Source organism: Uranotaenia lowii, chromosome 2, assembly GCF_029784155.1.
Source record: "Uranotaenia lowii strain MFRU-FL chromosome 2, ASM2978415v1, whole genome shotgun sequence".
Taxonomy (NCBI): domain Eukaryota; kingdom Metazoa; phylum Arthropoda; class Insecta; order Diptera; family Culicidae; genus Uranotaenia; species Uranotaenia lowii.
This window is the reverse complement of record NC_073692.1, coordinates 289,407,837-289,433,000: the sequence shown is the minus strand read 5'-3', so window position 1 is coordinate 289,433,000 and position 25,164 is coordinate 289,407,837. Positions and strand designations below refer to the sequence as shown.

Sequence of the window (25,164 nt, the reverse complement as noted above, 5' to 3'; positions counted from 1 at the left end):
AAAACTGCCTCGTACTAATGACCCAGCTATGAATGGTAATACGATTGAGAGAGTTAGTTGTTTCAAATACTTAGGAATTTACTTAGATGAAACTCTTTCATGGAATCGTCAAATTGAACACCTGGAAAAAAAATTACTCCTCTTTGCGGTGTTCTTTGGAAACTGAGAAATTTTGTTCCCCAACATGTTCTCTTTAAATTTTATTTTGCGTTTATTCACTCTCATTTGAACTACCTTGTTATGATATGGGGAAGAGCTTCTTTGTCTCACTTACAGAAACTTTAAACGCTCCAGAATAGATGCTTGAAAAACATCTTAAAACTCCCTTTGTTATTCCCTACCTTTCAGCTATACTCTTTAAGAACGCATAACGTTCTTCCAATATCTGAACTCTGTGATTTGCAAACTGTTATATATATCTATGATAATCTACACTCAACTGAAAATATTCAAAACCTCCATTTTACTACGGGGTTGCGAACTCATAACACTCGCCAGTCAGATTTCTTGCAACGAAGCCGATCCACAACATCATTAGGGCAAAAAAGAATTTCGTTTATTGGACCTACTAAATACAACACCTTACCAACTGATATTAAAAACATAACCAATCGTTCCATGTTCAAAACCAAAGTGATACAGCTTTTGAAAGAAAAATTGAACCATTAAAACAGTCGATCATCAACCAGTCTTTGTTTTGCTTACCTTTTGCATATTTGTAGCGTTAATTTCTAATATTATTATTCTTTAAAAAATTGTAGTTTGTATTTTTATCTTATTAAATTATTGAACATAACTTGATAAAATTAGTAAATATAATTAGTGTAATAGTAAATATAGTATAATGAATCTCTTCAAAGGAAATTATTTTCCATTGAGATTCATATTGTTGTCAATTTAGTTAAATAATACATTTCCTCGCACGACATTAAACAATTTTGTGTTCTCAGCATGATTAAAATTTGCTCGCGTTAACTTTTATTATTCATTGCTGCCAGACATGCTGGGAACAGTAGCGTCCATTACCAGGGGGCTCAATTGAGCCTTTTGGTGTGGGGGAGTGTGGTGGGCCGCTACAAATAAAAAAAAAAAAAAAAATATTTTCATTTAATGTAGAAAAAAGTACTTTTTTCAGATATATAATCATTTACTAATAAACAGGGCTGTAGGAATAACTAGCTCCTAAGGGGGTTTTGATGACTTTTCTCCTGTGATATTTTTGCATGAATAAAATATGCCTAAAAAATAGTAAAAAATTGCGTAGCTTCTTTCAAGTTTGTCAGATTGAAGTTATCTTATCTTTGTTTTAATTTTCGATAATGAGTCCTTGAAGTTGCCGATTTTTGATGAAATTTTGAGAAACAAATACTGGATTTCGAAGCTTTCATCCAAAAGTAAATCTTTTTGCATTTATTTTCATAAATAAGCAAGTTATAAGCTAATTCTTTTTAACCACATTTTAACTCATTTTAATCATTTGTAAAAATGTATCAAATATTCAGAAATAGTTGTAAGAGATACAGATTCTGATTCCAATCAGCTTTATTGTATATTCTAGAAAGCTCGATCGAATTTTAGATTTATGTTTAAAACGAAGAATCTACAATACACAAAATGGTTACAAACCTATTCAAAATATTTCCAGCCGAATTTTAACCTCGAAATTAAGTACAAGTTCTTTTATCAACAAAAAAATTCATAATATATTCATTTCGTAATTAGTATTCTCAACGAACGAAATCTTCTAACTGAACCCAGATCTCATTTTAAATTTTGTTTGTTTCCTAACTGAATTGAATAAACAAAAATTTAAAAAAAAATAAAATTATGAAACCGGATTTTCCTACCATTTGAATCTTTAATGAAACTCTCAAATTGAGATTTCAATTTTGTCATGAAACTTGACTTCGAGCTTAATTTGAATCTGAATCTCAAATTTAAAATCTAAATCTAAATTTTGCATTTTCAACCTGAATTCAACGTATGGAAAACAATTTTTTAATTTATACATAACCCGAAATCTGAACACAGCCCCTTTTTTTATTTCTTTAATAAAGTTTAGAGAACCACAACATCTGTAATGATTTTAACCTAAGCTTACCAGATATTTTACCACAAGTAACCGATCCAAACAAATCCGGGTTATTTCATATTGCAAAATTCTAGCCAACTTTTATACCTTGCAAAACCTGGGCATTTCATTCCAAAACTTTCCCCAAATTTCTGCCAACATCCAGGCAAATTTGAGAATTATTCAGTAAAAATCAACAAGAATAATACTTGTAATATTTTTTATTGAAATACATCAGTCGCTTTAAATCATATTTTTAATTTAAAAAAAATACGTTCATGTTTTTCTAAAACACGACGTAAAATACCTCTTTCTTATAACACAGTTTTAAGTTTTGTTTGATTTTGCAAATAAAGTGAATAAATCTGGAAAAAAAACCGGGAAATCTGGCTAGCTTAGTTTAATCTTATTTAAATTCGATGTTCAGAACCGAATTTCTATCATCAAGTGAAAAATGTTTTGAAAAACTGTAGTATGATTGTGGACCTGGGATAAAAAAATTAGGTTTACGCCATAGTTCTGAGATTGTGACTGTTGAATCATTTTAGACCGTCATTAAAATTTGAATGACAATTTGAAATTTTGTGTAAAGACAAGAACATTGTGCTTGGCATATTTGGATCTTCATACGGCCATGCTGATGAAAATATTAGATGCTTTGAATTGTTGAATATACGTATTCGTACATTGAAGTTTGAAGTGCCTTAATATTTTTTCAATTTCTTCAGATCGCAGCCTGATTTTCTGGAATGTCATTCGCATTATTTTAAACATTGTTGCTATTATTTAGATCATTTGAACAATTTTCTACTAAACCATTATCAGTATGTGTGATAAAATGTTTTGGGCCCAGAAAATCAATGCTAGCGATCGACATGTAGGTTTACTTTTAAGACTTTTTTTTTTCCTGTTGGGGAGAGAGTCCACTGCGACCATTAAGTTGATCTATTGTGGTATTACCCCGCGTTACTATTTTTACTTTGCTATGCTACTTGACACCCCTGCACTATTGGTTGAAGCTGCAGTTGTTTACCGGTAGCACTACGAGCACACACATATCAAGGTAGGATCTCCAAGTGCAATCTAAGTTCCCTTGAAAAGATCCATCCACATGCATGTGCTGCATTATTGAGGCATACAATTCCAAGGTATACACGGCTAGCATTTCACTAACGCTATAACCGCCAACCTTCATCATACTATGTGTGCCAGGTTATGTCACGACCGGGATTCGATCTCATGAACGTTGGCTTAGAAGACAAGTATGCTATCCACTAGGCCACGATCTGCTGGCTACTTTTAAGACTTAAAAACGCATGTATTTTTTCTGATTTCTAACATTTTTATTTTGCGAGAAAGATTCAGGTAAAATTTTGTAAATAAAATAGAACCACATTTCAAAGCTACTTAACTCTGTTATTTTTCAACGGAAATCATAAAATAGCACATCAAAACGCATTTAAATTTTATCAGCTTCCCAAAGAATATATTTTCAACTTTTTAAATAATGATCTTAAACCTCATTCGGAAAACTGCTTAAATTTCAATACATTTTGACGTGCTTTTTTATGTTTTCCGTTGAAAATAACAGAGTTTATTTTATTTACAAATAAAAAACTAATTAAATCTAACTCGAAAAATGAAAATGTTGGAAATCTGAAAAAAACATGTGTTTAAAAATCGTAAAAATGAATCAAATTTTCAATTTGAATGGCTATTTCTGGCAGCAAAAACAGCCAAAAAAGATATGGGAGCTGTGAAAACATAAGAATTTGACATTTCCATACAAAGCTTTTAGCTGTAAATTGACACTTTTGTACTTCAGAGTACGATGAAGTATATTGATAATAATTTTAAATCAATTATGCTTACTAGTATAATAGTTATTGATCTGAAAAGAGAACTTTCCTTTGCTCTAATTTAGATTGATTTGGTTGAACTATTGCTTTGATTGAAATACCTGATAAGAGTAATTAGATGCAGCTGGACAATTTTTTGACTGACTCTATGTATGCATGAAAAATATGCTCTGTTCGTTCTTTTCTACATAAAAAAAATAGAATTTTGGAGTTAATATTAAAAAACGTTCAAATTTTCAAAGCATTTCTAACAATATCGCCTCAACATCAACAATCCGAGTCAAATTAAATTATTTCTTCCAATTCTACTTTTAAGTTTTTTTTTTGTTGAATCCACATTAAAAAAAACAAAAATTTTATCAAAACAATTTTGGCCGTTTTTTCTCATATTATAATTTGTATACAAAAAATGTTTTCCAAATGAAGAATGATGGTAAAATGTTGAGTTTAAATTTAAAATCTGTTTGATTTCTTTTGAACTACATTTTATATTCAGAAAGATGTTTTGGAAGTCGGTAAAAAATCAACCAAAAAAACTTGACAAATCAGACAACATAGAACCCTCTCAAGATGATTCAATGCGAAAGGAATTTGATTTTAAAATGTTTGCTTCTCGAATCTAAATTTCAAATGTGAAGAATAAATCACAAATTTCAATTTCATAAAAACACTTGTATAAACATAGGGTTTATTTTTTTTATAATTACGATGCTTTATGTTCTGTTTCAGAGGACGTTAACTAAAACGCAACACTAGTTTTGAAAAATTGGTTTTTGAAATCTGTCGATTTTCCTTCTTTTAACATTTTAAAACGATTTTTTTTCATGCAGTGATTAAAAAAGAATCCAAAATATTATGTTTTTTTGGAAAATAAAATATAATTCCGACAAAAATTCCACTCTTGAGTGTTAATATGACATTATTGGAAGTTTTGGGTTTATCCAAATGAAAAAAAAATATTTTCGAGGACCCTAAATAAATTCTTCGAATCATTAATTTCACATCATAATTTTTTTATGTAACTAAAATGTCATATATTACACTTCTCGCTTAAAACCGCTATATCTCTCTTGTTTTCGATTTTTACAAAATTAATAGTTTTGGAAACCTCATGATGTAACTCAAATATGTATTATATGTATTCCAGACAATATTCAACAATTCAAATTCCCGCTATACCAAGTCTATGAAAAAAAAAACAAAGTTTGAAAACGGACTGTTAATCAGTTTTAAAAAAATTAAAAAAAAAATTACACTTAGTGTGCAAGAAAGCTGAAATAAAAAGCTAAACATTGCATAAAGATATATTTTTTTGATCATGACCACAAAAAAAAGTTAAAAAAGTGATGTAAAAACCTTACTTTTTTAATCAATGAACCCTTAAATTGGATTTAATGTAAACAAGTAAATTTTAAAAAGAGGATTGGAAAGTTGGTGTAATTTGACACATTTTTGCATCCTTAGATTTTTTAAATACGAAACACAGAGTTTTTGACGAATTTTCGAACTTTTAATCAATTTACAATTTTTTCAGATTTTTATGTACTTCAATTTTATTTTTCACTGGATTTCGAGCATTTTCACGCAAGGTTACTGAAAAAAATTGATTTATTTTAAAAAAAATCAAAAAATTTATCCTTATGTATAACGTATAGCTTCTTACTTCTGCTTTCATGGACACTAAGAGAAATTTTTTTTAGCGTTTCGTAGCTGATCCTCAGTCTTTTTTTCAAAGCATGTTTTTTGAAGTTTTTATTAAGACTTTGAATAATGGAAATCTGAAGTGTTATAGGTAAATAATGTCTGGAAAAAAAATTGGGTAACATCTTGAGGTTTCCAAAACTGTAAATTTAGTGAAAATCGGTTGAGAAACAAGGGAGATATATTTGGTTTGAGTCAGAAGTGTCAAATTGACACTCCAGGGACGGTAACAGGTAAAAATTTCTGGGACGAATAAGGGTTAAACTAATCTTTTACTTTTGAATTGAGTTGCTTTTCATTTATGTCTTAATTTATGATTTTTGAAAGATTCAAAAGTACCAAAATTTTAAAATAAAATAGCTAGAGCAGAACACTTTTATAATTGTAGTCTCGATTACGAGCGTTGCATTATTTTAACATGAATCATGCGAAATTATATTTGAGTAATAGTTTTATTTAAATACCCGCGATACGGTATTTCTTACTTTACGGCATATTTCAAATTGAATTTGACAAACGAGGCACTTAATTCATATGATTATCCGAACAGATTTCCAAACAGATATGACGTATCCATTTTTATTTTCATTTTCAACGGAAGGATCTGAATCTTTAACTTTCAGTTCGTAATCGGTTTTCAAACCTGATCCAAATAAACTGGAATAAGCCGCTTACCATAAAGTTCAATCTTGCAAAACAATCACCTCAACTTGTTGATGCATTCAGAATCTTAGTTTGTCTTTTTCTGAAGTGCTGCCCAGATTTAGAATGTATAATTAATATTTCACGAATTCACCATTTTACCAAATTCAGGTGAATGGTGAAAACACCCGCTTCCTTGGAAAACAATCAGTTCCTAATAAGTGTTTTTATTCGGCAGTTTTCAATTACGGACTAGCACTAATCCAATTGCGGAGTTAATTGAATTTCGATCCTTCGACAAACACGTGGCACAATTTTATTCCGAATCTCTCCTGTTGCCATCATCGGAAACCACGTAACCGAAAATCCGGTTTGATAATAATCACTGCCACCGAATGAAGGAAGGTGTGCACTCTGTTCAAACCACACCGACAATTATCCCAAAGTCGTAGAAACTCTTCAACTCCGACTTCCTTTCTACTCCTCCTACGCACTCGGCAGCCAAGAACAAATCACTGAGGGACTGAAATTGCATCTCCAAGAACTGCATTTGTGATTCAACGCCCCTCCAGAAATTGCCCTCCAGCACACCTCCCCCTTAATTGACTAGAAATGGCTCAGGTGAAAAGGTTTCCGGTAAGAAATTTGTCCCTTTCAAATTGGACTGCAGGCAAGGCAACGAAAATGGGGAGGTGGTGGGGAGTGATTAGTTTTAGAAGTGTTTCTTCGTCTGAGGAATTGTAGTTGGTACCTTTCTGTGTAGGTAACGACGAAATAGTAGCACCACCCTTTGCCGACATCCGCTAGATGTTGAAACGACCCGCCAGTTCAGTGCACTCAATTTCCGGTTGCAGTCATGTCGAGAGACACAGTCAGAGTGCAGTTCACACGTCTTCACAACACTAGGGACTGACTGCACGTGCGAGGATATTTGCAAAGGAAATGGGAAACCCAAAGTGAGTGCAGCCTACAGGTGCACTGTGGGTGATTTTTTGATTGTTCGAGGACGAAATTCTATGTTTTTCCAAACTATGCGAAATGAATAAATGAAAACAAGTTAAGCTTTTGCCCAACACCACCTCTAGTTGGGGTTTACTGAAATTATATAAAAAAAAACCAAATCCAATTTGATAGCTTCAGAAACCCTTGGTCCATTTTTATTTGATCTTAAAAAAATTGTTGGTAGTTAGATCTAAGAGTTACCACCATTCTGGATTGATATTTGAGTTACAAAATAAATCCTTTTTTTTGTAGAGAAATGAATCCAACTTAGATGAAATTTCAGGGACTAGATAAGGGAAAATTGATGTTGAAAAACATGCGAAAAAAAATTCGCCTTGTCTCCCGGTGAGACTTGAACCCACATCTTGCGCCTCTCCGGGGCCCATGTATTAACATTCTACTACAGGAGACCAACCTGGCGTATGAATATTATACTGGTTGAGTGTCGATGTCTATCGGAATGAAGGGAATAGTTCTCCCATGTGATCATAATCATTTTTCCTGGTCTATTTCTATTCCCATCTTTTCATCTTACGGTAGTTGGACTCAAATTTGGATATTTTAGGCACGGCAAGATTTGCATTGCCTTCTCATATACTTCATTCCGATAGACATCGACACTCAACCAGTATAATATTCATACGCCAGGTTGGTCTCCTGTAGTAGAATGTTAATACATGGGCCCCGGAGAGGCGCAAGATGTGGGTTCAAGTCTCACCGGGAGACAAGGCGAATTTTTTTCGCATGTTTTTCAACATCAATTTTCCCTTATCTAGTCCCTGAAATTTCATCTAAGTTGGATTCATTTCTCTACAAAAAAAGTTTCGCTGACTGAATGTTTGAGTCAAGACCCATCTTTGGGTCACAGTTTAAAAATAGAAAATAAATCCTGAGATAGACCTGACGGATGTCTAAAGGCAGGGTTGGGAAACAACGACAACAATTCGGAAAATATGTTTAATATTTACTTTTTCCATAAGTTGAAATATTTCAGTTCTCAATTGTACGATTTTAACAAAAATATTGTAAAACATTGCTTTGAGTGAATCTGAAAATGTTTCAAAATTTGGAAAAAAATGGTTGAAGTGTGTAACAACTACAACCGAAAAAGTACTAGAAGTCAAGTTCACTAGCCCGAGTGGTTAGGCGATTTTTTTTTAAACTGTGAGAAATTGTTCCTCATCTTTAAAAATTTTCGCAAAACAAAAAACTGTTTGTAGTTGGTAAACTTAGTTTCTGTGAATTTTTCAACGAAATTAATATTTGGGTTTTAGATGGTTAATAGCGTCAAAGCTTGAAAAAAAACTGCTAACAAGTACAGTGTGCCCAGAAAACATTTTTGTAGCTTCTCATGCTGTTTTGATATACGTTTCACATACATTATAGAAACATCGTATGAAAGTTGAAAAAAACTGCATTCACCTACCAGAGTGAAGGCAATGTACATACATAAATATAATTTATTTTGAAGCGACAAAATCTACACTAATTGGACGTTATCCGACACCTTATTCGTACCTATCGGAAGAATGCGAGAGAGCGCAAGATTTTGCTCTCAAAGCCTCAAAATCGTTGTCAGCGACAGTATTTTTTGGTTCTCTCATTGGTCAATATGACTCAATTTCCATTTGATTTTTAGCAATCTCACTTGCAGCCAAGGTTGCCAAAATCACAGAAACATCTGTAATTTCACAGAATTTTGAGCAAGTTTTCAACACAGATTCTCTGTCACAGAACACAGAATTTAGAAATATTCAACGATTTCACAGAATTTTCAAATTTTGAATGGATTTCTAAAATTATATATTTTTTTAAATTTAGTTTTCTAACTTTCAATATGAAAAGTATGATGAGATTGGTAATGGTTATCGATTTTCCAAACTAAAATGTTGGAAAAAAAAACAAAATTTATCATGAATTTTAAACTAAATTAAAAAGAAAAGCATCAAACAAAACTATCATTGAATTTTTTGGTAAAATCACAGAAAGTCAGATTTTTTTTTCTCAAAACCAAAGAATTTTTTCGGCAGCCTTGCTTGCGGCCCGCGCGGAGCAAAATCATTGCAAAATTTATAAACATGGTGGTCTTTCTATCATATCCGATTTAAACTGACTTCAGATGGAATTTTATACGATCTTTTCACTGTGCAGTTCGAATTGCGATTCGCAACATCATTGTGAACGACTTGAGTTATCATTTCTGATACAATACGATTTCATGTTTGCTGGGTGAGAAGTTCCTTTAATCGCAAAAACACTTTTGAGGCTAATTCTCAGCAGGAATATAATTTGACAGAAAAAATATTTGATAGATCTTTCAAACTTACATTTATTTTATCCTGAGACGCTAGGGTTGGAGATAGGAACCGACAAATTAAAAAAAAATCAGGCGGACCACTAGCCAATTGATAATATGCAGGCTTTAGATGATAACCGATAAGCAGCGGTGTTTAAACTCGCCTCGGAAAGAATCATTCGGCTGATTTTTTCCGAGTTTAACTTGTTGTGTGCAGATTGATTTTATCTTCGTTCCAATCATGACGTGATTGCACACAAAACGAAGAGAACAGTTCCGAGTTGATGTTTTCCCCTCCTCGCAGGAATAAAATCACACCAATGAAACAACAGAACGAAGCTTACCGTACACGAATGCTCACGAGCGATCGTTGCCCGACGGACCGAGTTAACATTCCTCGCACCCTTCTCTCGCTCGTTTCCCGTTCCCTTGTATCTATCACTTTTAGCCACGCCCCCATGCGTTGTCCGATTGATGTGTTCGGCTGCCGAACGAAAACGATTTTTTCTTTAATTCGCTGAACTGTTCGTTTGCTTCGCTGATGTTTCTCCCCCGATTGCTGTTTACTCCTGCCGAGTTTACCCGAAGCTTACTTCCTGATGCTTTCTGAGTTGAACTTTAGATAGCATCATTGCAGATTGAGTTTAACGAAATAAAATCGTTCTGCAAAGAAGGGCAAAGTGCGAGTATGTAGACTCGCGATTTTAACATCTCTGCCGATAAGTAGAGAGAAGACTTGGGTTTTACCTACCAACACGTGATTGAACTTCTTAGGACAAATTTTGATGCTTAACTCTGGATGCAGTTTTGAGCTCTGCTGTGTCTTCTGGACAGGTTTGAGTAATGGTATTGAAAAAGAACATTGATACCAGGAAAATACTCTCACTCTGTGGGTTTCTAACTTTTTTCACTCACCGCTTCTCTATCTCGACTTTTAAAGCCCACTGCCCTTAAGGAGTATTTTAGGACAAATTTATATAGAAACACATCATCATTTTAACTATCCATGCGGAACGAATTAAGATTTTTCTACATCCACCGCAAGCGCGATTCGTTATTCTACCTTCTACTTTGTATCCCATGACTCGTTCCTACACATCAATCCCTGCATCAAATTGTATAATTCCATCATCCGAAAACTTCTTTCTCAATAAAGCGCAAAATATGTGCTTTTTATCGGAAACAGTGGGGAAATTCTTCAGGTAACCAGGTTTTCGTTTGAACGATAGTCAAAGAGACTAAACATCAGGCTAAAAAGGTAAAAACGGACAGATTGTACGTTTTTTCTTTGTCTCAAGGGCACATAAATACTGCACTAAACAAGTTACGTGAGCAAAGGAAATAAGTTTTCATTCCATCCGGGATGGTCAATGTGTGGTGGCCAAGGTTGCTAGATCACAGAAAAATCAGTATTATCACAGAATTTTGATCAAAATTTCGTCACAGAATCTGTGTCACAGATCACAGAAGTTTTTAAATTTTCACAGATTTCACAGATTTTTCAAATTTTGCACGGATTTACAAAATTATAAATTTTTATGTCATTTTTTACTTTTTGTTTCTGACTCTAATTCATGAAAATATGGAAACAAGGTAATGAAAATTGATTTTTTTTATCATTAAAATTGTAACAAGTTATCAATTTGTCGAAGTTTCACATGGTTTCCCAATGAACTTCACAAAAAAGCGCAATAGAAAACCGTCAGAAAATTTGAGGTTAAAATTAATATTTCGAGATTTTGTTTTTCGAAAACACAGCGTTTTTTGCGGCAACCTTGATGGTGGCCGTGGGTCAACAATCCCCAAAATAATGTTTTTTTTTCACTCGCATCAACCCAAACAGCCCATAGGCGGATATGATATTTTCTGTTGTTCTATAGCTTCAAAATTAGGCTATTTTTTCTTGGTGAATTGTGCTTCAAAGTAATAAACACTCTTATCAAAAAGAAATAGGGGGAAGTGTTAATGAGGGCTGTTCACGAAATAGAGAAGATACGGGATATTTAATGTTATGAGTAAGTATAAAATTTTGAAACATTGTTTTCAAATCTATGCTTTCAGCAATATACGTGAAAAAGTTTAGAAAATATCTGGATTGAAGCTGGCAAAGGTGGAGTTAACCTAAGGTTGCCAGAATTTTTACAGCACGCATCGCAAATTAAATAATAAAAATTTAAAAAAGAATGTTTTTCATCAAAATTGATTGACAGATTTTAAATCATATTTCAGGCATCCAAAAACCTTTCATGATTATTTTTATAAAGGTACTAAAAAAAATTTAGTTTTTGAGGCATTAATAAACAAAAATACAGCACACTTTGTATTTTTTTGTTGGATATGAAAAATAAAATGATACGGGATACGAGAAAAATCTAGGCATTTTTCGAAGACAACCGAGCATTCCGGGGCCGGACTGTTCTCGGATAAAACCAGGCAATCAGGCAACCTTAAGTTAACCCATCGTTGGACGAATCAATTCTGCACAAACGATGTGCGAACAAGTTATTTTTCTTTATTGGCTAAAACTTCGAAGGATGCGAAGTTTGCAGTGATTTATTTTCCCAAAGATTCATCAGATTCTGGATGAAAAAAGAAACCGAAACAAAGAAGAAGCTGCCACTCTCAGCTTGAAATGCGTGTTTTTTTTTATTTAACAAAAAGTTTGCTCATAGTCATCACAAAACAACAATGAAAAGTTGACAAATGCTAAATCGAGCAATAATAACAAAAAATTATAAAACGCCCTTTAAAGAAATTTTGAAAAAATATTTCATAAGAATTAAAAATCACAATAATTATACAAGCTTTATCTAAACAAAAATGAGAGAAAAAAATGTTGGCATCTGGAAGGCCGATTACACTTTTACCTAATTTGACGCGAGTCGGCATTCTAGTTTGCAGTTTTTCTACGTCGTTAAAAAAAATGGAACATTCCTGATGACCTACTTTACATTCAATAAAGAAAATATTGTGAGTGAGATACAAAAATAATTATCACGGCATTAAAGCACTTTGCATTTTTTACATATGTCACAATAAATACCTAGACTAACAGAAAAAAAATAAAAACGTTTTATTTCTGGGGCATTTTTTAAAATGAGGAATCTCTTATAGCAGTTGTCCAATTTGTATTCTAATCACTTTTCTACTCATACCGTTTATCGAAAAAAGTAAATTTTATCAAAAACAAAAAAATAGAAATTTATCAAAATTTCTCATAATGCAACATATTGAAAGGCATTGGCCTATACTTAATCGATATACGCCTTGAAAAACATGGTACAGAGGCCAACACCATGGAAAACTTCGAGCAAATTAAGCCGAAAATGGCACTTACAATCACTATCAAAGTTGTGCATAATTTGACAAAATCTGTTATACAAAATAATCATGAACGCTCTAAAGACAAGGCGTAAGGCTTTGAGACATTTGTTTCGAACTGAGTTTAGGATTTTTTTTTCTCAAAAACTAAACTTTTATCATGGAAAACAGATGTCCACTTTGTTTCGTGAACACTTGTTATGGGCACATTTCGGGTAATATGCTCAAACAGCCGTTTGATGAAATGGCTTATGAATCAACATACCTTCTCAAACCATTTCCAATTTAATTATAAGAAAATTTTGTAAATAAAACTGATATAGTTCCGAAAACAAAAATATGCACATTTAGCCCGCCTGGTTTTGGGAATCGACCATTTTGACTACTTTTACTATAAAATAATTTTCTTGAAAACTGTAAGGGATTTCAACAACTAAAATTGTTCTTATGTATTGGAAACAGATCTTTGCTAATGTTCATATAGTTTTCAGACACTTATAGACAAACAATATTGGATAAAAATTTGAGCATTAGGGTGGCCCTAAGCCATTTGAAGGATTCTAAAAGTAAACATTTCCCCCTTCCCACCACCTTATATTCATTTTCTTATCACAATAACAAATTGTGCAAAATTCCACTTCGCTTGGACAACTTTAAGGCGACCCTCAAACGCCTTGATAATTTTCTCAATAGAATTATATGGGGATATAGGATAAATCACTGAGATCTGCGCACCATTATCCTTTGAAATAATTTTTTTCTATTTTTTCTGAATTTATCAAAAAACTTTTTCTTTTATGATGTGCACTACTTATATACAATTATGTTTTGTCGCCTATGTATCCGTTGTCCTTTTTTCAAATTCAAGGGTTTTTTCATCAAATTCAAAAAGGAATATTTAAAAAGAAATTTTGTAATTTTACAAATGATGTTAAATCGGTGTTAGATAAAAAAGAAAATCCTGTTGATGATTCCTGCTTTATTGATTTTTCAATCATCATTAGGGAAATCTGGAAACTTGATCACCTTTTCTGATTTTCTTCATAACTTCTTGGAAAAATTTATCAACGCACTAAAGCTGTTAAATTAAAGTTAATATGCTCCAGAAGTTGGAACGATACATTTACTCGTTGATTAACTAGGAGCATTTTCGTGAGATGAAAAAAATGGTGATTTTTTTTAATTTAAGGAGATTTGATCCTTGATTCAGGGTGCCTTGTCCCTAGGCAAAAATCTTGCAAAACTCAAAGATCCATTGACTATTTTTTGCCATATTAGTTCGCATACCACAGTTTGTTGGTGTCAGACAAAGAGAATTCTAAAAGTTATTCTACCACCTTAAAGTCATTTCATACTTTAAGGCGTAATTTACTAGTTTTTAGATAAATACAGTTGTGCGAGTCCTTTTGAACAGGAAATTACTGGATAAACATTAGTTATTGGACAAATATTAGAAGTTTCGTGAAAACCAAGGATCACGATTCATTCATACTCTAGGGAGCAACAAACCCCATATAATGTTAAACATACATTTTGGAAAACCTTTCAAAAAAAAGGAGAGTTCACTATTGTTTGGAAAACATGGCATTATGAAGTTCATATTAAATTCTGATGATCGACATATTGAAGTAAAAAAATTTATTATCTTTTGTTTTCATGTGGGGAGCGTTTTGACTTGATAAAAAATATCATCAAATCACATTTTGTTTAATGTTCCAAAGAAAGGTCAATACCTAACTCGAAGAATAAATTTTTTTAAAAAATTTGAGGTAATAGCATAGTTGTTTTGTTCTATTTGACACATTTTTCTAGAACATTTGATATTTGTACGACATTCTGGCTTCAAGATACAGTGAAGGAATCAACTATCCTCATTCTCGCTTCTGATTCTAGCTGATGTGACATTTTATTCCAAATGTTTTTGTGGATGTAATTTTTTTGATCTAAGTACTAACTGAGTCAAGTGCCAAGATGAGTTTTGAAACCACCCCAAAAGCAGCATTTTTTTAAGGTATACCCTAATGAGTTTCTGTTATTGAAATCAAAGTCTGTAAATGGTTTAAGTCTGTTTACAAAAAAAAAAGATTGGCAGTTCTCAATTAATTTATTGTGGTTTGAGCTTTCACATGTAATGGGTACTGACTTAAGAAATTACTAACACTGTGATATTGCCAAAAAAAACTATAGTTTTAAATTTGAATAGGTTTATCTTTATTATTGAATAAAAAAAATCGAAGATAGAAAGTGGTTAAATATTTCCAGGGACTCTGATTTTGCTGTTACCTTTCAGATGAGTTCGAATAAAAATAAATGAAAAAGTAAAAACAAAACGGAAATCTCTGTTCCTTTTTTCATGTGAGTCGAATTGTTCTACAGAGTTTATATTCAACTTTAAACCTTGACGCACAAAAATTTGTTTGGTTTTACTGTGTTGCCAGAATTAAAAGCAATTTAAAAAAAATAAACTTTTTCGTTAAAAACTTCCATACAATTTCGAAACTTATGGTGGTTCGCCTTGGAGTTCAACGAGTGAGCTAAAGCTTTGCCAATATGCTGGGGTAGGATTTTAAAAACTGCAGTGTTTCCATAAAAATAAACAATAAAGTAGTGGATCAGAACGTTAAAAAATTTTAATACATGATTCAACCACTGTCCGTGCAAATGGTTTGCAAATTATTCGCTCGCCTCGAATGCAAGTCAAGCTGAGCGTGCCTGGGAACGACTAATTAAAATAAGATTTACCAGATATGCACAACCAAGTAGGAACATTAGGTGCTAGAAGAGGCAGCATCTTTGGTTTTGGCTCGCTGGAATGCCTTCCGTGAAATTGCTTTCCAATGGGAGCCATGTTGGGAGAGTTCAAAAAGCAAGTAGGAGTTTTAACAATTTTTCGTGGGATTGTATTTCCTAACTTATTGGTTGGAAAATTTTTGTCCATTTCAAATGAAGAATAAAGAACTTGATTTCAAAGGAAATGAATCATTCTAGCGTTAAGAATTTTTGAACGAATTACCCCCAAAGTCCTGAATGATCCCCCCTCTAGTGGGGGCAGGAAACAGGTCGAGGAAAAATCGTGGTCTGAGTTTGTCACACAGGATGACGATGATGGTTGGAAGTGAAAATTTATTGTGTGGTGATGTAATTGCGCCTTCACGGTTTGCTTGCTCCACACCCAGCCCCGGATTCGGATATTAATTCTTCAATTGGCGACGGAAGCTTTACTATGACAGCCGAGTGGTTTAACGCTGTTCTGTGGTTTTTTTTTAATGGGAACTTGAGGAAGGTTTTTGAACTCATGCAAGGGAGCTTTTAAAGCTCGTTTGTGAGTATCTTTCATAAACATAAAAAATATTCTTGCTTTGTAAGCATTTGAACGGATTTTTTCAAATTTAATTATAAAATTGTTTTTCTTTTAATTTCCTAGAATCGTAACGATATATTTTTGGCTTCTTCATGAAAATCAATCAAAATTCTAAATTTATCAAACTTGTTGCTGACAATGCACAGTAATGGAATTGCGACGTTACGATCTCTGGAAACTGAACCGTTTAAATTTAATTTATTTTTGGCGTTCCGGTGTAAGCAGAAAGGCATTTTAAAAATAGATCAAAGAAAACAATCCCAAATTTATTTAATCGATTCCATTCACCAATAAGCTCGTATTAAACGTATTCAATTAGCGAATCACCGAGTGCGTTACACCTAAATAGGGGAATTAACTACTTTCCTGCTCATTAAAGATCAAAAGAGCGCTCCGAAACAGACTGACAGCCAATTGAGCTTTCCGTTAACAAAATGATATAATTTAGCATTTAACCTTCGCTTTTGTTTGCTCGATCCGAAATCCCTCCACCTGCTCTCTCATTGATCGAATCCGTAGGCCTCCATTCTAGTACCTACGATAAAAAAAAACCCTTTGAACCATTCGTTCATTCCCCAGAAAACCGTCACACATCAATTACAATCCAATCGTCAAAGCAAGAGCAAGCCAATTTGATGAAAATGGTCCCTCCGCCCCCATTAACAGATTTCGAATGGGCGAAGAAAGGGGGGATGAATTCCACCGTCGATTCGTTTGTGGGGGGGTAGGCAAACACAACCCTTAATTCGATTTCACTCATCCAAAACGATCGATTCGTCGAACTTTGCGGATCAGTTGCTGGGTCTACAATTGTAGGAAAAAAATAAAAACGAACAAAAAAAATGGGTAACCGGAGCCTCAAAAAATATTTCTATATAAAACCGACCGACAACAATGACTTTGAGAACGAGAGAAAATCGAAAAAAAAATCCACCCCAAAAAACGGTCCATCGGGCAATGAAAGAAAAAAAAACAATGAAAGTCGTGCTGAGATACGAGTTTGTTTTTCTGTTCTGGTTCGGATGAGTGCGAGCACGCGAAATTTTGTGCGAAAATTGGTGGAAAATTCTATCAAAACAAACATAAACTATACCAATTACTGAAATGTGTATAATACGTACAGAATTTATATAACCCGGATGAAGCAAAAAAAAAAACACGGCGGACGCGAAATTAAATCTGTGGAAGAGCGAAAAAAAAGACAACAAATGAAACAAGTGCGGAAATTTTGCTAGCGAATAAAAAAAAACATACACACACCCGATTCGAATGTGATTGGTGAATCACAGGAAAGGATTAAACATCAAAGCCCAAATTATATATATTTAATATTTAGAGTGTAAGGTGATACAACAGGCTAAAATATTATATTTAATTATAAGTGAAACAAACAAGACAGCGTACTTTTGGATTACACAAAAAAAAACAAGAAAACAAACAAGAAAATGTGAACATCTGTGAATAATAATTGTTGATAGTTTATTTTACCTTTGTGTTGATAGTTGAGAACAAATCAAAGAAGGATGAACAAAAAATTAAGTAAGAAAATGCAAACACACGAAACACACCAAAAATTACTTAAATAAAAACTGAAACAAGTTTAAAAATTGTTGTATGATTGAATGGATTTCTGCCCGAAAAGAGAGGTGGAAGAAAAACCAAAAAAAAAAGAAAGAAAATAGAGAACGATCAACCAATTAGGGACAATTTTAGGGAATGTTTACCTCCTTTACCAAGCTTTCGAAGTTTTCTCCCAACGTTTTTCATGCGTCTCCTTCTTGTCCTCTCTGCTATTTTATTTATCTAACATTCGTTTCTAGTAATGCTCTGTTACTCTTTCAGTGCTTCACGTTTCTCTGCTTATCTGTTAGGGTATAGCCTTTCAAAATTTAATTTACACAAAGTTGATATATAACAGTTTTCCAATTGATAAGACAGCTTCACTTTTGATAAAATGTTTTCAGATATCGATATCGGTTTTGGATTATCTGAGCAAAGTTCAATTTTTTGGTTGAAAATCCACGGTAAAGGTTAGGATATTATTACAGAAAAAAATGTCTCAAAAATAAAAACACCCACGCCTGTGAACTACGGGACTCCGAAAAAGACACTAATTCTCAACTTTGAAAATCCAGATATATCACAGCAATTTCGACCGTTTTGATTCGTTATTTTAAGCATTTCCAAATGCATTTTTAGTTATTTCAAGGAATTTTGAAAACTATTATGAAAACATGAATGATGAGCAAAATATTTTAGATCAAGCGAGGGTAAGTACAAAAATTTAAAATCTTAACTATCCACCATAACTTAAGCCAAAAAAGTGATTACTTCTGTTTTTAATTTTTTTTAAATAAACCATTCATTATATTTGTGAAACTTGACCTTCTAGGACAAATCAGAATCCATTGATTTTTTTTTTCAATCATACATAGTAAACGAAAATTACGAAGACCGACAATTCTTTTGACGAATCCTAACATCTCGAGTTCGGTAATTTTTCAAAGCTGAGAAGTCACAGCTGAGATCCTCTGTCAAAACTTTGACAGTTGTCAACGTGACAGTTTGTTACATTATCGAAATACCCGGTAGTGTTTAAGTGTAGTGTAAATCCTTTGTTTATTACCGAAAAATCGACAGATATTAGCCGAAAAACTTTAAAAACTTGATACTTCATACCAAACGAATGGTAGAGTGGACCAAAAATCCATAAATTATTACCAAAATACCTGTAGGGGAAAGTCGTGTAAGAAGGATACAGCGGGTAAAAACGAACACGACGACCGTGGCCTAGAGGAAAGCATTCCAGTCTTCTAAGCCAGAGTCCTTCAGATTGAATCCCGATCACGGCACACATAGTACTCTTTCTGTGGTCTGGTGGATTTAGCATTTGTAAGATGTTAGCCATAATATCCTTGAAAGATGTACGCCTTAGAGTTAAGTAAATTAGACCTCTTTAAAGAAAAAAAAATATATTTTGAAAATTACGATGTTTGGCACAAATCAAACGATGAGAACATTTTGCTTAAGTGTTACAACACGTTTTGCTTAATTACTTCAGACAAAGTTTCATAATTGTAAACAGAACAAACAAAAACTTTGAAGGTCCACTATTTTATGTGATTTTCTCTACACAAAAAATAGTTCATAACTCGCAAAATTTTCGCAAATTTCAACCAATTTCGGTCTAAGGCCTTGAGTAACAAAAGTTCTGAAAAAAGTCGCTAAAGCGGGTAAGATGGACAATTCAATGTCGGGTAAAACGGACACATATTTTTCCCAGGTATTTCAACATTTTTATCGGTTTGATCCTGCAAATGCCTTCAAAAGACCTTGGCAGAAGCAAATGAAAGTCACAAATGAAAAGCACTCAGCATCTCGAACAAGCCATGAAAACTGTAAAAAGTGAATCGGCGATGGAGATAGCGCCTTTAAAAGCTCGGGATTTCGAAAATTTCAATGCTTCGCTGTTGGACTCATACTAGTTGGTTTCATTTTCGGTAAAAAAATGTTCTAAAATACTTAAATCACAAAAATATGTTCTTTTCAAGCAATTCGAAAGCGATTTGCGTGAAACTTGGCAGATAGGGGTATCGGTGGCAGGGAAGGTTCCTTTTGTGGTTTGAGACCCCTCCCTCTCTCATGAAGAAGGGGAGGGGCCTCCCAAACAAAAGACAATCTTTTGCATAACTCGAGATCCAATCAAGCAAATGGTATAATATTTGGCATGTGGTGGTATTTGGGAATGAGGAATATTTCTATGAATATTAGGTACTCCTCCCAAGTAACACAGATTATGCCAACTAGCATTAGGAAGTTTTATTATGGTTTAATTATGGCATTTTTTTGTGCACCTCGTTTTATGGCGGTTTTATTATGGTCATGCAGAATGCTTATAATTTTTTTTCGACTTCGTGTTTTTAGATGGTTTTGAAAACGCTAATAAAACTTTTATTAAACATGCTGTTTTAGTTATTTTGAAAGAGTTGTGAATGCTTTTTTTAAACTATAATAAAACACAAACCTAGAAGTTTGCTCCAAGCTTTCTTTTGCATGTTCTATAATAGCACTCAGTGCATGATTATTAAACCGCCATAAAACTTAGTGACAGTTCTCGATCAAGATGTCAAAACAGGACACGCTCAGATTAGATAGCACACATTTGAATTGGAACTCCCATTTTTACACATTTTTGGTAAGTTATGCGTGTTGGTTTTGAGTTAAAATTAAAAAAAAATACATCTTTGCAAACTTGAAATCACCGAAAGTGGTATGAATATCTTTACAATATGAGTATTGAGTGAAAGGGCCCAAATAGTAGGAAAAAAATTGTTGCTTGACGCCATCATTTATTCAAGATGGCGGCTTCCGCTTTTATTTTCAAAGCTGTAAATTACTGAAAATATCGTGAAACCTTCACAATATGGTTATTAGGTGAAAGTAATAAACGAGTAGAAGTCAAATTTCGTTGCCCGTCGCCATCTTAAATCCAAGATGGCGGCTACCACTCAACTTGAAAATACTGTAAATGACTGAAAATCGCATAAAACCTATATTATAGGGGTATAAGTTGAAAGAAATCAACCGGTAGAAGTTGAATTTCGCTATCTGACGCCATCTTGAAATCCAAGATGGTGGCTTCCGCTAAACTTTAAAATGTAGTAAATGACTTAAAATGACATGAAACCCAGGTGGTAGTGGGTGGAAGGGCTTATCGAGTAGAAGTCGAATATTGCTATCTTACGCCATCTTGAAATCCAAGATGGCAGCTTTCTATAAACTTTAAAAATGCTCTAAATCATTGAATATCGTATGAAACCTCCAAAATATGGGTGTTTGTCAATTGGGATAAGCTATAAAAAGTTTATTTTTGCATTCTGTCGCTATCTTGAAATCCAAGATGGTGGCTTCAGCTGAACTTAAAAATACTGTAAATGAATGAAAATAGCATGAAACTCTTAAATATATTGTATTGGGTGCTAAGGCTAAATGATAGAAGTCAAATATCTCTTTTCGCGTTTCTCTGAAAATCTGTAAGTGACTGAAAATCCCACAAAAACCACCACAATACAGACCCCATTCGTTTTTGGCAACATTCGATTTTGGCAACATCGAATTTGGCACATGTGCCTAAATCAGACGGTAAACAGAAACAACATAACCTTATAGTTTTCGCTAGAATAAGACCAATACAATTTAAACATAATAGCATGATAGGAATAATAGAATTACATAAATGGCAAAAAATCAAAAACTATAAACAAAACAAAAAAAGTGCTAAATGCATTAGAAACATAATGAAAAAATAATAAAAGTGATTTAAAATTATCTAAATTGTCTTAAAATAGTAGTTTTAATGTAGTATTACGTGAAAAAAGTTGTGTTCAAGCGATTTTCATTGATTAACAATATTTTAAATTCAGTGGAAGCTGCCATCTTGGATTTCAAGATGGCGTCGGAAAGAAAAAAATCGACTTCTAGTTTAGCCCTTTCACCCAATACCCGTTTAGTGGTGGTTTAATGCGACTTTTTGTCAGCATTAAGCATTAAAAGTTGAGCGGATGCCGCCATCTTGGATTTCAAGATGGCGTCTGATAGCTAAATTCAACTTCTACTCGTTTAGCCCTTTCACCCGATACCCATTTTGTTGGGGTTTCATGCGATTTCAAGTCATTTACACCATTTTAAAGTTCAGCGGAAGCCGCCATCTTGGATTTCAAGATGGCGTCAGACAACGAAATTTGACTTCAACTCATGATTTATTCCACGGGTCATTCAAAACCAATCCCTTTTCATTCAAAAAGTCTGTCCTCATTTACTGTACTAATGATTAACAACTCAGAAATGAGGAACTCAACCTTAGCGTGTAATTGGTTGGCTTGCGAGAGAAACGTCAAATCGTAGCTTTTTTTGGGGTCATCATTAAACCATAATAAAACTATGAATTGACTCACGCCATGTTGGTTGCAAAATCGAAGGGCACAAAATGACGCCATGTTGATGGATTCACAATGCAAGCATTGGAAAATATTTTTTCAGGCCTTTTTCCATCAATTCCATCATGATTGACCATCAGATTTAACGAGGCGCATTTATTTTAAGATACTATTTCATATACATTTTACCTAAAATCTTGACTGGCAGTAGAAAAGAAGCTCAATATATGGTTAAAACATTGGTTTTTTTAGCTATTAATTTTACCAGATCATATCCAGGCTTCATTTTGCTCATCTTGAACAAAAGGAGACAGTGAACTTTTTCGCTCCGAATAATTGTGAGCTTATTTTTAATGAGCATTTCATCCTCCGCTGCTGAGAGAGCAGGGAGAAATTTTTTCTCAAACGAATGATCACTCTTCTACTAACAGAGCATTGTTGGTGTGTGACTCTGAAAACAAAACAAAAAAATTACATATGAAATTTGGTTGTTTCACTAAATCACGTGGACAGCTTTAATGTGTGATTTGGCCGTCTTTCTACGTGGAATTATGGAATATTGGCCTCAGAATTTGTCAACCTGCTTTATTGTTGGGGACGTTTAATAATTCTGGCATGCTTTTATATCTTATTTTGTAAACAAAGAGGTAATTAAAGATTTACACATTTGTTTCACATTATTTTCAGCATTTTAGCATTTACAACTTTGCTCGGTCGTTTATTTCTCAGCCAGTTACTGAGAAGCTAACGAACATTTCTCCCTGCGAAAATGAGATTGGGTGACTGCGTGATTGAAATGATCTCCAACAAAATGTGGGTTGCTTGATCGTTTAAAGTGCGAGAAAGCATGTTTCTCCCAGGCGTTTGACAATGAGATGAGAAAAAGTGAGCAAAAATCAAGAGAATCGCAGAAGCCTGATCATATCTGAATAATGCAATCATCATTCATCAACCATTATGGTTGCTGGAAAAAATAAAAAAAAAAACTCCAAGAACTGACAGAACCGAAAAAAAATTAAAAATTTCTAACATGTTTTATAATAGCTTTTTAAAAGCTTTGGTGACCAATATTGATGACCAACAATTATATGTCTTGATGACGTTTCTAGGGTAGGGCCAAATAGCCTGATTTTGGCTTTATTAGAGTCCAGGTGATGTTATAGAATGCGCTTTAGCTTTTTATGAAGATTAATGCGATAGTCCAAACGATATTTTGCTGACCATAATAAAGCTAAAATTGTTACTTGGGCTCCCTCCTCTCAGTGGGATGATAGGAAGGAGGAAGGGGGGCTACCTTACATTTTTTCATATAACTCGAGAACTAATCAAGATATTGGATCCAAGTTTGGCATGGGAAGGTGTTTGGAAACGAAAAATATTTCAATGATTATTTGAGACCGCCCGTCATACCAGTAGAAAGGGGGAGGGGGCCTCTTTCATATTTTTAACATAATTCAAAAACTAATAAAGCAAATGGAACCTAATGTTGCATTGGAGGATATGGATACGAAAAATATTTCTATGATTATTTGAGACCCCTCCCTCTTTCCAGTAGGAAGATATAAAGAGGGGAGGGACCTCTTATAATTTTTTACATAACTTCAAAACTATTTAAGCAAATGGAACCAAATTTGGCACGGGAGGGCATTTGGACACGTAAAATATTTCTATGATTATTTCAGATCCCTCCCTCTTTCCAGTAGAATCATATAGAGGGGGGAGGGGACCTCTTTATATTTTTTTTAAATAACTGGCGAACTAGTTAAGCTAATGGAACCAAATTTGGCATGGAAGAGTATTTGTGAACGAGACATGTTCTTATGGTTATTTGAGATCTCTTCCTCCTTCTGGGGTTCTCCCTAGAGAGAGAGAAGTTTCATTCAATTTTTACTGCATAACTCGAGAACTACAACAGCAAATGGAACTAAATTTGGCATGGAACGATATTTGGGCACGAGAAAAGTTTCTATGAATATTTCGTTTACCTTACTCTTTCAAAGAGTTGAATGAAAAGTAGGAGAAGGGTCTCCCTTACAGTTTTCAGTATAACAAGTATAACAGTATAGCAAATGAAACCAAATTTACCGGTTACGAGAAATTTTTCTATGATAAATTAAAACCCCACCTTTTTTCAGCGGAATGATATACATAAAGCGGGAAAGTGGCGCTTCCATGCAAATTTATTTTTGCATAATTCGAAAATTATTCGAGCAAATATAACCAAATTTGGCATCAAAAAGTATTTGAGTACGTAAAATACTTCCATGAATATTAAGTTCCCACCCCTCCATTCAATAGGGAGGATGGAAGGAAGGATGGTACTTCCTTTCAACTTTATACATAAATCAAGAATTTACTACGCAAATAAAATAAAATTGGGCACGGGATGGTATTTCAAAACAAGAAATAATTCTTCAACAATTCCTTTCTTGCAGTAGAAGGATAGAATTGGGAATATAGGAAGGGAAGAAGAAAGCTTACATTTATTTTTTTTACAAAATCCAAGAAATGGACAAAACTTAACATGGAAAATCATTTTGGTATGATTCTTGGATTATTTGACACACCGTCCTCCTTCTAGTGAGTAGGTACATAGAAGGAGTGAGGAAGATCCATATGACATGGAAAGGTATTTGGTTACGAGACATATTTCTACGATTGTTATAGACCATTACGCTTTACAGTGTAGAGAGGGGAAGAAAGTAAGGGGCTCCATATAAATTTTGTAGTAAAGCTTGAAAACTTATCAACCGATGGAACTATAGTTGATAAAAGCGGATTTTTGGGTACGAAAAAAATAGGAGTTGATGCAAAGGACAGCGGGGGCTTTCTTATCAGTTTATTAGCATAAATCCAGAACATGTCAATCAAAAATGATTATTTTTATAAGTTAGATTGTTTACGAATTTTAGACCCTCCTTGCTCAGGGCGAAGCTTAAAGAAACAGATTAAAATTATCAGATCTTTAACACAAA

At 33.5% G+C, this 25,164-nt stretch overlaps 1 protein-coding gene across 2 annotated transcripts in view; it reads left to right on the top strand.

The window, feature by feature from the left end:
* LOC129746341 (uncharacterized) overlaps positions 1 to 25,164 on the top strand; it is a 583,019-nt gene that overhangs the window by 509,929 nt on the left and 47,926 nt on the right. Inside the window, exon 12 of one of the 2 annotated variants that reach the window (XM_055739954.1) lies at positions 18,218 to 18,348. The exons of the other annotated variant lie outside the window; for it this stretch is intronic. Coding sequence (XP_055595929.1) covers positions 18,218 to 18,288 — 71 coding nt within the window. The 3' untranslated portion in view covers positions 18,289 to 18,348. Of the gene's footprint in view, positions 1 to 18,217; positions 18,349 to 25,164 lie in introns of those variants that run through there. 2 annotated transcript variants of the gene reach the window in all.